At 33.5% G+C, this 16,105-nt stretch overlaps 1 protein-coding gene across 1 annotated transcript; it reads right to left on the bottom strand.

Annotated features, from left to right (window-relative positions):
* Positions 1-24: 24 nt before the first annotated feature.
* LOC122607691 (kinesin-like protein KIN-7F) lies at positions 25-6,236 on the bottom strand. Its single transcript, XM_043780714.1, has 13 exons — positions 5,949-6,236; positions 5,497-5,586; positions 5,316-5,416; positions 5,122-5,235; positions 4,945-5,026; positions 4,516-4,583; positions 4,360-4,422; positions 4,113-4,237; positions 3,101-3,431; positions 2,342-2,446; positions 1,511-2,254; positions 891-1,132; positions 25-597 (listed from the first exon to the last, which is right to left on the bottom strand). The coding sequence occupies exons 1-13, from the start codon at positions 6,157-6,159 to the stop codon at positions 267-269; spliced, it is 2,607 nt and encodes an 868-aa protein (XP_043636649.1). The 5' UTR covers positions 6,160-6,236; the 3' UTR covers positions 25-266.
* Between the last annotated feature and the right edge of the window lie 9,869 nt (positions 6,237-16,105).

Raw genomic sequence — 16,105 nt, 5'->3', positions numbered from 1 at the left:
TATAAAGCGTATCATTCTACCTGATAAAGTGTTACTAGTACAATTTTTATTCAATGAAGTATAGACAAATAAGTACAAACATGTTGTGGTTTCGACCAATCTGGCAATTGAAAAAGATTTACCAAAAAGATCTCAAAAGTGTGCATCAAATAGCTGAACTTGAATGTATATTTAACAGGGCAGGATATGATTATGTGACAATATTATTAGTAAATTAGCAAGTTTTATCTGTTAGTTATAGAAGATATCTTTAAAACCATGACAACTTAATATCTTAGCAATGAGAGGCTGTTTCTCCAAGTGGAGAGAAAGCTGCGAGGTGCTTCTTGTTTGGGAGCGACACTCAGTGCAAATAGTTCCTTTGGTGTATTGTCTGGCTCTATAAGCCCTACCAGTTTTGCGACTATGTTAGCACTGTCGCTGATATGCTCATTGTCATCTGTTTTTGTCCATAAAAGTTGAGCCAATTGGAACCTCCTATTTCTCGATTCTAAATCAATGCCCCATTTCTCGAACAAGGCCTCTCTTTCCTTTGCTGTGAATTTCTTCAAAAGTTTCCTGCATAGCATCGCTCTCTCGAGATTCAAAGCCCTTGCACTGTTCGTTATGAAGAAAAGTGATCAGGATTTTATTGTCAAATTAGTAATACCTTATAAAATATGAGGTCTTTAGGAATATAGGTGAAACCATATAATTATTATAAATAATTGGTTGACCCACTAAACACATTTGTAAATGGGTTGAAATTGACATTATATTCAAGAGATATTCATTTGAGTAGAACTGGATGCAATAGTTTTTTCAATGGTGGTTCCTGGTCAATTTAACAGAAATAACTTGCAACATTTTCACACCGTTGGATCATTAAAGGAATGTGATAAGTGAATTACCTTGCAACCTCATCCAGTGTTTTCTTGAGGAAAGCTAGTCGTCTCAGCTCCACCTCAATATATACAGAGTCTGATGGTTCTCCTTTGATGAGCAAGAAAAAGTAGGTCCTGTGAAGCAATGGTATGTTGCATTCATTCCATAGCTCAATTATCTGCTTTCTTTGCTCCTCAAACATCAAAGACCAGTCAAAACAGTCTTTGAAAGTATCTTCTGATTCTGCAGCTTTAGGTGTAGCCTTGGTCTGATATGAAAACAGTAAGAACCACATGTATTAAGAATGGTAGGCGATGGTGACCCATTTATCTCTAACGTGTCAAACAAAACAAAAGGCTAAAAAGGGTACAGGTCAAATGGGTCATATGTTGCCTAAAATTTCTCTTTTAGTACATAAAACTATCTCAATATAATAATAATGATATTTATGTATGAGAAATTATTGCAGTAATATAGTTTTTGTACTCGGATTTGCCATGCTTTTATTTACAGTAACAATGTTTTAGATTTTGGGGAGAAAGAGTTTCTGGTCAACCCGACCTGTGCCTTTTTTCTTGTTACCCAACCTGCCTATTTTTCCATGTCGATGTAAACTGATAATAGTGTGAGAGAGCATCATCCTTACCGCGCAGTAATCATACGCTCTTCTTAGGTCTTCTTTCATGACTTTTTCTAGTGTTTTAATCATACCTCCATCTGATTGCTGCTTTTCATCCTCATCAACGCTCTTGGTTGAACCCTGAGAATCTTGTTGACATAGTTTTCTTAGATCCGAATCTGATTTTGATTCAGCTATCACATTCTCTTCAGCTACTTCAGATAGATTTCCTTCAACAATCGCAGAGCAACTTGTGCTTCTTTTCGAACTTGTGCTTCTTGAAGGAGATGCTGATAAATGAGGAGATTGTTCTTCATGTTTATTTTCAACATCATTCACATTGTCTACATTTTGGTTATGATCGCCGGTATCTGTATCATTATCATCATCGGCCTCATCTTTCTCGATAAGTTCTACTTCTTTGCTGCTATCTACTGAATTTGACCTGGTCCTCGTTCTTTTAGAAGACTTTTCCCATTCCTGGGTTGGGTCAGGTCCGAAATATTGATTCATAAAATCACGCGGGGTGATAGGATCAAAAGAGTAGTGGTCCTCATTTGGATTGTGTAGTTTATGGTTCTTTGGGAAACTGTATGTATTGACTGAAGCAGTGGAGGGAAGAGGAGCTTCAGCCGCTACCTCATAAGGTTCTGATGCGGAATGTCCATCCCATGAACTGCTATGATGGTGGCTAGACGGAGAATGCCCATCCCATGAATTGCTATGCTGATGGGTAGATACAGAATTTCCGTCCCATGAACTAAGATCGATCTACATGATTATATGAAGGTTCTAAGATAAAATTCATATGCTTTTGTTCATAAATAGTGTTACTGATTAACAGGAATGGTAACATACCCATGGCGGTAAATTTTGATCGCCTCCAGCTGCTTGTAATATTTCTTCTAGGCGAATTCGAGCAAGATCACGTTCCTGGGTCAAATCTTTTATCTCTTGCTCCATCTGGGAGGCACAGTTAAAGAAAGTTACTGAGTTAATCGATTATTAGCTCTATTACTTACCACTAATTATGGGTGGATAGTTCATTGACTCCTTCCATTTTGGCATTTACTTATAATAGGATAACTTATCTATGACTTTTTTGGAAAAACACTAGCTTTAACGGAACTGGGTTCAAAGTGCCCAGAAAGTCGAGTTTTTTTTTTTTTTTTCTTCTTATATGGATAGCAAGACAACCCAAGGAATTGAACTCGGTTGGAATCAAACTCGATACTTCCTTTGGAGAATCCCAGTGTTTGCTACCTGATCACCTCTATGGGATTGTGCAAAGTTTCTTTTTGATGAACAAAACCTTGCAAGTCATTTTGGTATTCAAAGTAGTTTTTTTACCTAAAGTTATCAAGTTAACACATACTGATCCCGACGCATTTCAACCCATACGAATATTTTCCATTTTGACCTGACCCTGTTTTGATCCGTTGCAAAACAAACGGAAATGTTTCAAATGTGCAGGTGTACAACATAGAAAAAGATCACCCAAATATCCAACCTGCCTATTGACTATTTTGACACCTCTACCACCGACATTTTAGTCTAGATTTAAGAAAACAATCGGCACAAACTTGTGCTTAACTAGTATTGTAATTGCTTGCTGACCTTTTGTATATGAAGCTCCTTTTCTTTAAGTATTGCCTCAGAATCATTAGTTGACCCCGACATATTCTTCAACTCATTTTCCAATCTAGCCATTTCTCGTTGCAACTGTTTTACCAATGTTTTTTCTGACATGATCACGTTAACCTGCGCACTGGTCCTGACCTCCTTGGCGCAAACAGCAAATAGAAGGGTGTTTCTTGACTGCTCAAGATGAGCATGTGAAGGGCTCAAAGTACATATTATCGCTGTTCGTGCGTTGCCTCCAAGAGAGTTTTGTAGTATTCTTGTTAGCTTCGAGTCTCTGTATGGAACATGACCATTTCTCCCTTTGCTGCATCCAGTCAATAGAAAATGATGTCAATTAAGAAGGCGTTTAGAAAAACATAGTATCAACTTATTCAAATCATGTGTAGGTTTTTCCTCTTATGCCTGTATATTAGCTTTTGTGCTTAATATTTCAAGTGTTTGACCCATTAGAGATGAACATGACTTGAATTGACTTGTTAATAAGTAAAGTTTGCAACTTTTTTTTGTGTTAGTTTTCAAGCTGTTTTTCAGTTTGAATCTATTTTCTTGTACTTCATTTTCATTCTTGCAATCCATTTGGTCAGTATATTCCATAACTTCTGGACTACATTATTTCACAGAATTATACAGCACTCATTTTGTTATATATATAAAAAATTCACCATCATACTGAAGTTAAACAGTAAACATGATCAGAGTACATTAATGGGAAAGTTTCCATTTTTATAATAGTTAGAACATTTTATATAAGAAAAAGGATAGCCGACCCCATTATGGGTCCCTCACCAGTCTCACCGCCAACATGAGAAGTTGTAAATTGCATAATATTGTGGTTATGTGGGGCCTGATATGAATCCCTAACCTCTGCTTTTATGTTGCATGCCTACACCACTAGGCTACCATTGCTGGGATAGTGGGATGTGTATACAACATTTAGTTCTACTATAATTTGGAAACATGAAAATCAACCAATGAAAGTTCAAACCTCAGTTTTCGGATAACAGTTCCTAGTGTTAGTAAACTGCGATTAATGTGACCACCTTCTTTCAGCCGTTTACCAGCTGATAATGTTTGAGAAGCACGTTCACTTCCTGCTAGATCAATAAAGTTCTACCAAAAAAAAGAGGAAAGAGACATTACATTTATTTAGATTTTATTTCAAAAATATATAACAAGAAGTATTATAGATAATTTATTTAAGGTAGTGGTTATGTATAACAGTACATTCATACCACAGTAGCTGTAAGAGTGCTTGCACTGTCCACTGAGAATTCATTGGCAGTACTTTCAATTGTCTGAAAAATTTTAAGAATTACAATCAAGGGTCATGATCTAAGAAACTAAAAGTTTGTTCATGCTGCTAAGTACTCATATTATGAATAGGATACCAGTCGGATAATCTGATGAGATCTTGAACTCATTTCATTCATAGATGTCTCCCCTATCTTTCTTTGAGCTGCAAAGATGCATTACCAAATACACTATCAGTGTTTGATTATGAGATATATTGATATCGACACATCTGCTTATATATGAAATGGTCAAGCGGGTTAAAATTTATCCGAAGTGTGCTTTTAATGCATCCATCTTCTAGACCATTTTATTGGAATAGATGGATTATGACTTGATATTTATAGCTAAAGAGATAAGAAAGAATTTCAGGGAAAAGTGTTTTTGGAAAACCCGGTCAATATAAAAAGTTAACTGTTTTGACCCGAAACCTTAGCATGTAACCAACTGTCCTACTAGCCTATATTGCCACTTTTAAGCAGTGTACATTCTTCTGCAAAGTATGGTTACAGTGGATGCTATTATACCTTCACACACCGCAAGGAGTTCCATTAGATGGGTCCAATCCTCCAGTTGGATTTCAGTGAGTTTATCTACAACTGTCCCTTTCTGTTGATGAGGAAAACCATTAGAGAACTTAGCCTTTTGCATAATTAATCAACCCTTTTAAACCAATAGGACAATACCTAAAGGACGATACTTACCTCCGGGTCATCCAGGAGTCTAAGTGGAGTACCATCTGCACTAAGAAGGTCTCTAACACATTCATTGTAGATTTCTATGGCAGAAAACTTCAACACGTATTCTCTATCAATTTGCTGAAAATAAAATCATATCCATAAGAAGAAGTCAACGAAATGATTTATTAACACATTCGTTGTTTTACCATGAAGAATACCTTGCTTATGTAGTCAAATATGTCAGATATTGCATATTGAGTGACGCCAGTCATGGTGTACGTCTTCCCACTGCTTGTCTGCCCATATGCGAATATACTTGCTGTAGAAAATAGTCTAATTCTCAACTCAATAGGCATATGTTTTAATATCAGAAGTCGAAATTCTAGTTACAAAACTCACAATTAATGCCGTCAAGAGCTGAAAGAGCAACTCTTTTGGCTGACTCCTCGTAGACTTGTCGTGTTGTACTCTCACTTCCATAAACTCGGTCTATTCCCAAAGCAACCATCACAATGTAACACATTTATAAAGAGTGAGAATAACCATACCAATAGACGTAAATATACACGTCACTAGCTGAATGATAAAACACTTCGAAATGCTCAATGCACACCGATAGAGGTGGCAAAATGGGTGGGTCAGATAGGTTGGGTAACAAGAGAAAATTGATTCTGATCAAAACATGCAATATTATGGTGCTTGTGATTGAGGTAGGGTCGACCTAAAACACTATATATATGAAAACTATACTTTACAAAGCTGGACACTCTGCTGCAAAAACATGAGAATGGACAAAGTCTGCGTATTTTACGCGCATATGATTTGCATATTCCTTAGAGTATATTACTTACCAAATGTATAGGCATTTGGGTACGTTGATCGTTCTGCCACGGCATTCTTGTATACCAGGGTGTTACTGTTCACACATTCCCAATCACAAAAATCATTCTTTGCGGTTTCCTTTGCATTCATTGGCCTCACCCTCACAGACACAAATATCTTCTCATCTTGTGCACCTGGCTCGTCGCCAAGATTTATCTCGTCTGCACTATTTGACCTCATTGTGTTTTGTTACCTCTCTTCTCAAACAATGAGAGGGAAAAACACTCAAAAACACTGATTTTTTCTATCTACCAATAATGTATGTAATTCCCCTTTGAAATAATACTATCTGTTAAAGATACATATATTTGCGTTATGATCGGCAAAAGTAGAAAAGAACAAAGTTTCTTATGATTGAGGACTTATTACCTACAAAATTTCCAGCAAGAACAATGAGCAATCTTTGCGATTTAGTATCTGATGTTTCACTTTGTGCAAGTTCAGCTCCAAATCATACCTCCCACAAAGATTCACCTACAGTTTTGATATATCAAAAACTTTACCCATTCCTATCCTTCAACATAAAATCTTGACAATCTATAACAACTACTATAGGAATCCATCCGAAAGTTCTAAAACATGAACCCATTTAGCCACATTCAATCTCATATAGACCATACATACATAAATATCAACACCCAGATCAATTCGCTACATATAATCACGCATACTAGTCGTGAATTTGAGAACAAGTTGAAATTCGACAACAGTGGATTTTAAAGATATACATCATATATTTATACAAAATCAGCAATGCCATGACATAATCGGCCAGGAGCATATATTCGAAATTAAGGATCATTCGTGCAGAAAGAAATAGAACCACCTCCTGCAGGATATTGAACCACAATCATGAAGATCAAGGATACAAAATGGCTAAAAAAGATGGAAGAAATGAACTCAAATGGCATGATTCTAGACAGAAAAATACATATTTTTGGTGGTGAAGATTAATGAACGAAATAAAAGGTGAACCAAAGATGCAAAAATTGTGTATCTGTTTCTGATGATATTACAAAACAAACCGCCATTTTCAACTATATTAACTGATTTTTAATTCTTTTTAATCCTACTTGTCAGGAAATTGAAAAAAATTATTCTATGCTTTAGAAATGTCATCTGCATGGTGACAAGACAATAAAATGTCCATCACACTCCTCCCAATGGTGCGCTCTTAGGTTTTACAATATTAGCGTCACGTCCGTACTTCTACGAGCAAATGTATACACCCCCGTCGATAAGACTCCATCACTTTCTCATCTTTTTCTTTTTATTTATTGTTATCCTACTATTTATTAAATTAAAAGAAGAAAACTAGCAACTCGGATTGAGGGGAACCACCAAGCTAGTAAACCGACACGACGTTGCCAATAGCGTCGGTAAACCAACGAGAACCAACTCAGCAAGCGTTGGGAGACGGTTAGGAGCACTCTCATGTAATTCAACAGCCCAATGTGTACAACACTTTTGGGATATAATTGTAAATGAAATCGGACCGTAACATAAAAGATGCCAATGCAAATAAAAGATGCCAATGCAAACTCAGTCATATCATATCGTCGACTCTCTTTTAAGTATCTTATCTTATCTTATTTTAATCTTAATCTTAATCTTAATATTAATATATATTAAAAGACAACTGACCTAATTTCAATTGACCATCACAGCTCTCAATTTCTCAGACAACTGACCTAACTTCAATTAACCAATCACAGCTCTCAATTTCTCAAAATTAATTAAATCGGCACATGTCTAAATTAATTTACACTTTTTGATTTTTCATCACAAATTTACACTTTTAAACATTTCCTTAAAAGAATAACTTTATTAAAAGGATATATTACCTGCTAAGCTATACAAGTAATTCCCTGTTTTTAATGCTTAAAAATTGGCAAAATAGTCCTTCAAAATATGAGATATCCTAATTAACTCAATTTTTTCTTCATATGTTTCTCTCGCATCTCTTCCAAAAATACTTATATATTCACAAAACTGATGTTTATCCCAGATATCCAACTAATTAAATTAATTATAAAAAAAAATACCTGACTAAATTTGATTACAATTAGTCTTCATCCAGTTATAATTATAACTTATCAAATTATCAATGATTATATATAATGAAAATAATATATTTAATACTTAACAACTATATAATCCAAAACTTTAATGAAAAAAGAAATATACAACAAAATATAACAAAATATAATTCAAAACTTTTATGAAAAAAAATATACACCACAAAATCTACAAGAAGTTTTTTTAATAATATTATTAAGAAAACTGTTACAATAACAAGTCATGACTGGATATTGAAAAAAGAACAATTTAAACGTTTTTATCAATGTTCCGGTATTACGTTATTTATGTTTGAATTTATAGGTTTGATATTTCATATTTTAATTGCATTGTTTATATTTGAATTCATTGGTTGGTTGTTTCATAACTTTTATCGGATTACATATATTTAATTTATTTTTAATATATCATAAACAATCTGTATATTTGACACGGGTCTAAATCTAGTAGTAGTCTATAAATAAAATAAATATTATTTTTTTGATCACGTTAATACCATTAAACAAACGACAAAAAATACATTTTTTGATTTTGGAAGTCAATATAAAATTAATTTTTATTTTTCTAATAAATTTGAAATTATAATAAATAACGGTTTTGCTAAATCAAGCCCTTAGGGCTTTCGTTAAGGTGCATTAATTAGTTGTACACTTACCATAAAATTTAGGGGGCCGACATTTAATATGGAAATGTACAACCTTTTTATGCACGTTAAGTGAAGCCCTACCTTTAGCATTTTCCATAACTAAATAGTAAAAAATGACAAATTAATAATTAATAATCAATAACTAAATAATTATTAGTGGTAATTAATATTAATATTTAATGTAGTAATAAATTCAAAATAAGTAATGTAATATAAATAATATATATTTTTTTACATTAAAAACGAAATCTTATTGATATGAACTCTAGCGAGAAGCTAGGAGAAGCATACAATGGTCAGAGAAACGTATAAAAGTAAGAATTACAAATTGAAACAACTTTATTGGGGCCGGTTGATTCCTAGGGAGGTAGATCTATTTGATAACCATTGAAAGTTCGTGCCTTTTAGGTCTCTTATTGCGAACCGAGTAGAAGGTTGTTTTCTAGAGAATATACAATCATTCCTGCATTTCCAAATCGTCCAGTAGTATGCGCGATGGATAAGGTAGTATGCACGATGGATAAGGTGTATAAGTCTCTGCTTTCGTAGGGTTGTGCCCGGGGGAAAGTGGGGTTTCAGAAGTTGCTTTAGATTCATAGGTTTTAAGCTGTTTGTTTTGCACCAAGATTGAATGTAACCCCAGAGAATGTTCGTGAATTGGAAGTGAATGAACAGGTGTTCAGTTGACTCATTTTGGAGATTGCATAAGTAGTAGATTGAAGATGTTATGGGGATGTTCTTGTTGATGAGTTGATCATGTGTTGGTATGCGCTACATTTCAATTCTCCAACCTAGCACATTGACTTTAATAGGAGTGAGCTTGTTCCAAGGGAGCACCCAATGCTTGGGTCCAAATGTTGTTGTTTGAATACAGGATTTCATGGATTTGACTGTGAAACCACATGAGGAATCTAAGGACCAGAGCCATGAGTCGTTTGCAGTGGAAAGCTTCACACCTTGTAACCTTGAAAGCATATTTTGGAGCTGATATAACTCTTACAATACATAATATTGATATAGATGTGGTAGGTGGCACTCTGAGGGTAAATGTTTTTTGCGACGAAAATTCGTCGTAAAAAGGAAAACAGTAAAAACAGGAAAGACTAGATCTAGATTTTCATTTCAACACCAACCCAATAAAACACACACACTCACCGCTGTAAAATCCTCTACCATTTGAAATTTGATTTTATCGTTTCTTTTAATTTTTATCATTTTAGTATTAATCTTTCTCTCTTTTTAAATCATTTTGTAGGTACCACCCACCATAAACCAATAGCACCGCACCACCGCTAGACAACCACCACCAGAAAACAACGGCCACAACACCTGCCGTTGGGTATGATGTCTTGTATTTTTATTTTTATTTTTGTCTTTTCTTTACAAAAACTATAAATAGTTTTGTTTTGTTTCTTTATATTTGTACCACCACCACCATCCACCACGTCCAGTCGACCGCTCTAGCCAGACGACCGACCTCAAGCTTTAAAGATTGATATATTTTCTTTTCTTTATATTGTTTAGTTTTTTTTGGCAATTCATGGTTATAAAAAAATATTTATAAATAATTTTAATAATGGTATGTATATACATTTTCAAATTTAATTATAATTGTAAAATGTATATAATGTATGTATCCATGTGATGTATGTATGTCATGTATGTTATTCTCCCCCATTTTATAAGTTTCGGGTTAAATCTAGTTTGTCTAAATATTGTATCTCTAGATTTTGTAACACTAACTTTTTAGTATTTTTTAGTTGGGTTTTACATATTAATAAAAAGTTCTGTCGTTCTAAAAAATAGAACTTAGTTTCAATAGTCCCAAGTTTAGGGACTGCTTTTTGAATGTTTTGTAAGTGTACAAATGGTGTAGTGTTTAAGAAATATTCAAAAAATATTTTTCCTTTGCTCCCACAAATATGGGTTTAAAACATATTTAGAGATCTAAGAGGAAATACTGTCAAATTTTTCTTAAATAGTAAATCAGTTATACTCATTTATATATGAGATAATGAGACAATACATTCAAAAGTGGGTTATGACGGTCACCCAAGCTACAAAGCGATCTCCTATCAATTTACTCGTAATTCCTTAGTTTTGTTTTTCAAATGTGTTAAGATATTATTGTTTGTTAACGCAGTTATGACGATTGATAAGAGTTGGACTACTTTAAAAAATAAATTTTCTAAAGAGTATCTGATTGGTCTTTATGCATTCATGGAGAGGTGTAAGAGTTATACGGATAGCCAAAATAAAGCTCGATGTCCGTGTAATCGTTGCAATAATGTTTATTGGTTGCCTCTTCCAACAATAGAGTGCCACATACATGAGAATGGTTTTTGCACAACTTACAAAACGTGGATACATCACGGTGAACCAATTGTTCCATCACTAGTGATTCCAGTCATTCCTCACACGACAAACACTCTCAAGAAACAAGTTGTACCCCTAACTTCACCTCAACGGAGTGATCAACGAATGTTCTCACAAGCTGAGATGGAAGGAATTATTGAAGTGAAACAGTCAAGTGAGCTACAACAATGGCAATCTCAGATGATAATTGAATGATGTCAGAGATGCAAAGTTAAATCCAAACCCAAGTCTCGAATGTCTTACAAAGAGGTGGTACTTTCCGACAAAAGGATGAAGATGAAGGTGGGTCATCTAAATCATAGACTTTAGCTTAATGTTGGTATGTTAAGGTTGGAATATATATGGTTCTGACGATTGTAAACTGGTAACTTTGGATTCTTATGGTTGTTTAATATAATTATGATGTTGTTTGTTGGTCATCAGGGATGTGATATTTGAGACGTGATTATTGATATAGATGTGCAACTAACGTGTTTGCTTTCTGCTATTTGACAATTGCTTAAAAATACTTAGTTGGTTTTCTGCAAATAGAAAAGAGCTTTTTAAAGAAAAAGCCAAAAAATTGGGGTGAAATTCGTCACAAAAAAGTAATAAAAAAAGAAAAAAAACCAACAAATTTGTGATGTACTTTGTAAAAGAAAATTAAAAAACGTCGCAAGAAAATAATTATATAAAATTTTATTGTAAAAAAATAAAAACTATAATAACAAATAATTTCGACGGATTTTCGTTGCAAATTTCGTCGAAAAAAACATTTTTGTATTTTCTTTTCTAGCTTCGCAAAGTTCATCACGAGTTCTTTTTTCGACAAAGACAACTTTTTTCGAAATCGCCGGGATTTTCTTGTAGTGTGAGTGACCGAAGATTTTGGTGGCATTATGTTTGTTGTGTTTTTAAAATATGCTTCTAAATACGAAGATGAAAGTCACAAAACAATGACTAATCGTGTCAATTTTTCCAAACACGAAAACGATATGAAAATTAACAAGTTACAAGAAAATTCATAAATGATTTTGTGTGCACATTGAGTCGAACCAAATGACTTCCTTAAAATGAAAATTCATTCAAAATCATTTTCGATATTACTCATAAAGTCTGAAAACCTATTCAAAATCAACTATTCAAAATCAAAAATGATTTTACGCATACATTGGGGAAAAGCTATACAAAATCATATATGATTTTATGCATACATTTTAGAAAAGTTGCATTCTAACCCTAAAAGCTAAACCCTTGGGGCTAAAAGCTAATCCGATGTGATTACGGGGGCCTACGGCCCGCGTTTTAGTTTAGGGTTTGAAGTCGGCTAACCCTACGACTTCAAACCCTAAACTAAAACTTTATCACGGGGGCCTTCGGCCCCGCGCTTTAGTTTATGGTTTGAAGTCATAACGGCTAACCCTAAAACTTCAAACCCTAGACTAAAGCTTAATTTCTAATCAAAAATGATTTCACATGCATAATGTTCAAAATCAATGCAAAATCATTTTTGATTTTATGCATACATTTTAGAAAATTTGCATTCTAAAACCCTAAAAGCTAAACCCTTGGGGGCTAAAAGCTAATCCGAGGGGGAAGTGTGATTACGGGGGCCTGCGGCCCGCGCTTTAGTTTATGGTTTGAAGTCGTAGGGTTAAAACTAAAGCTTAATTGCTAATCAAAAATGATTTTACATGTATAATGTTAAAAATCAATGCAAAATCATTTATGATTTTATGCATACATTTTAGAAAAGTTGCATTCTAAAACCCTAAGAGCTAAACCCTTGAGGGCTAAAAGCTAATCCGATGGGGAAGTGTGATCACGGGGCCTTCACACTATATGCTTAAAATCATTTTTGATTTTAAATGGGTTTCTTGGTATGTAACTCATTTTGTTTTGTCTCAATGTGCTATACAAAATCATATATGATATCTTTTCCCCAATGTATGCGTAAAATCATTTTTGATTTTGAATAGGTTTTCAGACTTTATGAGTAAAATCAAAAATGATTTTGAATAAATTTCTTTTTAAGGAAGTCATTTGGTTTGACTCAATGTGCTACACAAAATTATATATGATTTTGTATATTTTCTTGACAATGTATGTGTAAAATCATATATGATTTTGTATAAGTTTTTCAAACTGTATGCATAAAATCAAAATTGATTTTAAATGGTTTTATTTGTATAGAAATCATTTGCCTTGTCTCAACTTTATACGTAAAATTATATATGATTTTGAATAAATTTTTCATAGTGTATGCTTAAAATCATATATGATTTTGAATATGTTTAATGATATCGAACTCACTTTTTTTGGCTAGATGTATGAATAAAATCATATATGATTTTGTATAGGGTTTTGACACTCTATGGGTAAAATCATTTTGATTTTAAATGATTTTCTTTGTATAGAACTCATTTGGTTTTGTCTCAATATGTTATAAAAAATCATATATGATTTTGTATAGGTTTTCCCCAATGTATGCGTAAAATCATTTTTGATTTTAAATAGTAGATATTGAATAGGTTTTTCACAATGTGTGCGTAAAATCATTTTTAATTTTGAATAGTTTATTATATATAGGATTTTCACACTGTAAGAGTAAAATCAAATATGATTCTAGACATAATAACACAAGTAACTAAAACCTCAATACAAAATCAAATTTGATTGCACAAACAAAGTTACAAAACACAAATTGAACAAATTCAAATTTTAGAATAGATCTATGTACAATCAAGTATGATTGGTTGTACAATCAGTAAATACGTATATAATCAAATTTGATTTAGTACATACATTTTAGTTTAGACATTTCATCAAACATTTTGTGGGCAAAACTCATCATAAAAATTTTAAACAACAACAACCAAAGATACAACTTCTTATCATATAAAAAACAAAAATAAGAGAAAAAAACTATAAATCATGGATAAAAATGGTTTGTTTATCCATTTTTTATATAAAAAACATAAACTACATAAAATATCATTCTAATAAAATCTAAAACTTCATCTTCCACTTGTTGTTGTTTCTAAGATCCAGATTGTAGTGGTGGTGGTGGTGGCGGTCGGATATGGTGGTGGTGGTGGTGGTCACCGTCCAAGGAGGAGAAGAGAGGGAGAGAGTGTGTTTGTGTGTGTTTCCATCAGGAGGAGGAAAGGGGAAAAGAAAGTTTTTTTTTATTAAGCAAATTTACATATATGCCCCTCCATGTTTTTATTTTTAATTAAGGCATAAATTTCAATTCTAGCCATTGATTGAGATGATCAAATGGCTAGGATTTGGTCCTTAGGTTTCATGAAAAATTAAGAATTCAAATGAACATTTATATATATATATATAGGGGGACAATCAAATAAAAACAGTTTTAAAATAAGAACGGTGAGAACACCTTAAAATCACCATTTTGATGCATTAAAAGTCCATAAAACTGACATAGTCCATAACTAATTATCATTATTTAAGTTTAACAACACATTGATTTATCAAAATCAAAAAAATCACGTTTTTTGTTGGATGCATCATTTTGATGAATATGCATCCAAGATGGATGCACAAAACAAAAAACATGATTATTTTGATTTTGACGGATGAATGTGTTGTTAAACACTTAAATAATGATAGTTAGTTATGCACTATGTTAGTTTTATGGACTTTTAATGCATCAAAATGATGTTTTTAAGGTGTTCTCACCGGAGTGTTATAGTAACTACATGTGTAACTTAACTTACACACTTATTCTTTCTTCTTCCTTCCATCTTCGACCACCACCACCACCACTACCATGATCATCTCCAACCACCACCATGATCCTCCAGCGACGACGACCATCTCCGGCGAGACTTACACATGTGTAACTAACTTACACGTGTAAGTACAACTCTTTTTTTTTTTTAGCATTTTAGCGTTTAAAATTTCTAGGTTTTTTCCTTCGCGAGACAACCACCACCAACCACCATCATCTTCGACCACCCAGCGTCGGCAGCAAGGGCGGAGCCCATACCGTAGCACACCGCCACCATCTCTTGGATCGCCGCCCATCAAATCCATACGATTCCCATATGCGTATCTTGACGGTTAAGTTTAGAACGGATAAGGGACTCTGGCCCGTACCGTAAACACCCGAAAATGAACCTGATTCTCGCCGGAAAGTTAACTTACACATGTGTAAGTTGTACTTACACATGTGTAAGTTTCTCCGGAGATGGTCGTCGTCGTCGGAGTATCATGGTGGTGGTCGGAGTTGGAAGAAAGAAGGAAGAAGAAATGTGTAAGTTAAGTTACACATGTTACATATGTACTATAAAAAGTACATGTACTACAAATAACCCACCCCTATATATATATATATATATATATATATATATATATAAGGGGATGAGAATATAAGGCTGTCGGATATCTAAGCTTAGGTGGGGAACACTCACATATTATTTTTTTAATCCGTAAAAATCATGGGGGCCCATGCATTTATTCATTAAACAAGAAATAATAAAATATTAGTATTTGAGGGGTTCCACACCTAAGCTTAGGTGTCGGACAGCCTTATATTCCCTTTTCCCATATATATATATATAGGGTAAAGTTATTTTGAGAACCATTATTTTTTGCGATAACCTTTGAGAACTTTTCAAATCAAACCCAACCAATAATTATTCTTTAAATGAAAATTGTTTTTTGATTGTTTTCTGAATAACTTATGTATAATTTTGAAGCTTATAATTGTTTGGAGGCATGAATTATCATCCGTTATACAATTATGTGGAGATTTGGATTCTTGATCACACGTGCACGAATATTGATATGATCACATGTAATCATAGCAATATTCGTGCACATGTGATCAAGAATCCAAATCTCCACATAATTGTATAACGGATGATAATACATGCCTCCAAACAATTATAAACTTCAAAATTACACATAAGTTATTCAGGAAACAATAAAAAAAAACAATTTTCATGTAAAGAATCGGTTAGGCTTGATTTGAAAAGTTCTTAAAGGTTCTCGAAAAAAAAAGTTCTCAAAATAACTTTT

Source organism: Erigeron canadensis, chromosome 7 (genome assembly GCF_010389155.1).
Source record: "Erigeron canadensis isolate Cc75 chromosome 7, C_canadensis_v1, whole genome shotgun sequence".
Taxonomy (NCBI): domain Eukaryota; kingdom Viridiplantae; phylum Streptophyta; class Magnoliopsida; order Asterales; family Asteraceae; genus Erigeron; species Erigeron canadensis.
This window is presented reverse-complemented; position numbering and strand designations above follow the sequence as displayed.

What these genes read in the sequence shown, in the direction of transcription:
- LOC122607691 (XM_043780714.1), bottom strand. Translation starts at nt 6,159, where the DNA reads ATGAGGTCAAATAGTGCAGACGAGATAAATCTTGGCGACGAGCCAGGT. An exon ending in CTCATCAGATTATCCGACTG is followed by an intron (nt 4,423 to 4,515) that starts GTATCCTATTCA and finishes AAAATTTTTCAG; the next exon opens with ACAATTGAAAGTACTGCCAA. An exon ending in ACTGTTATCCGAAAACTGAG is followed by an intron (nt 3,432 to 4,112) that starts GTTTGAACTTTC and finishes GACTGGATGCAG; the next exon opens with CAAAGGGAGAAATGGTCATG.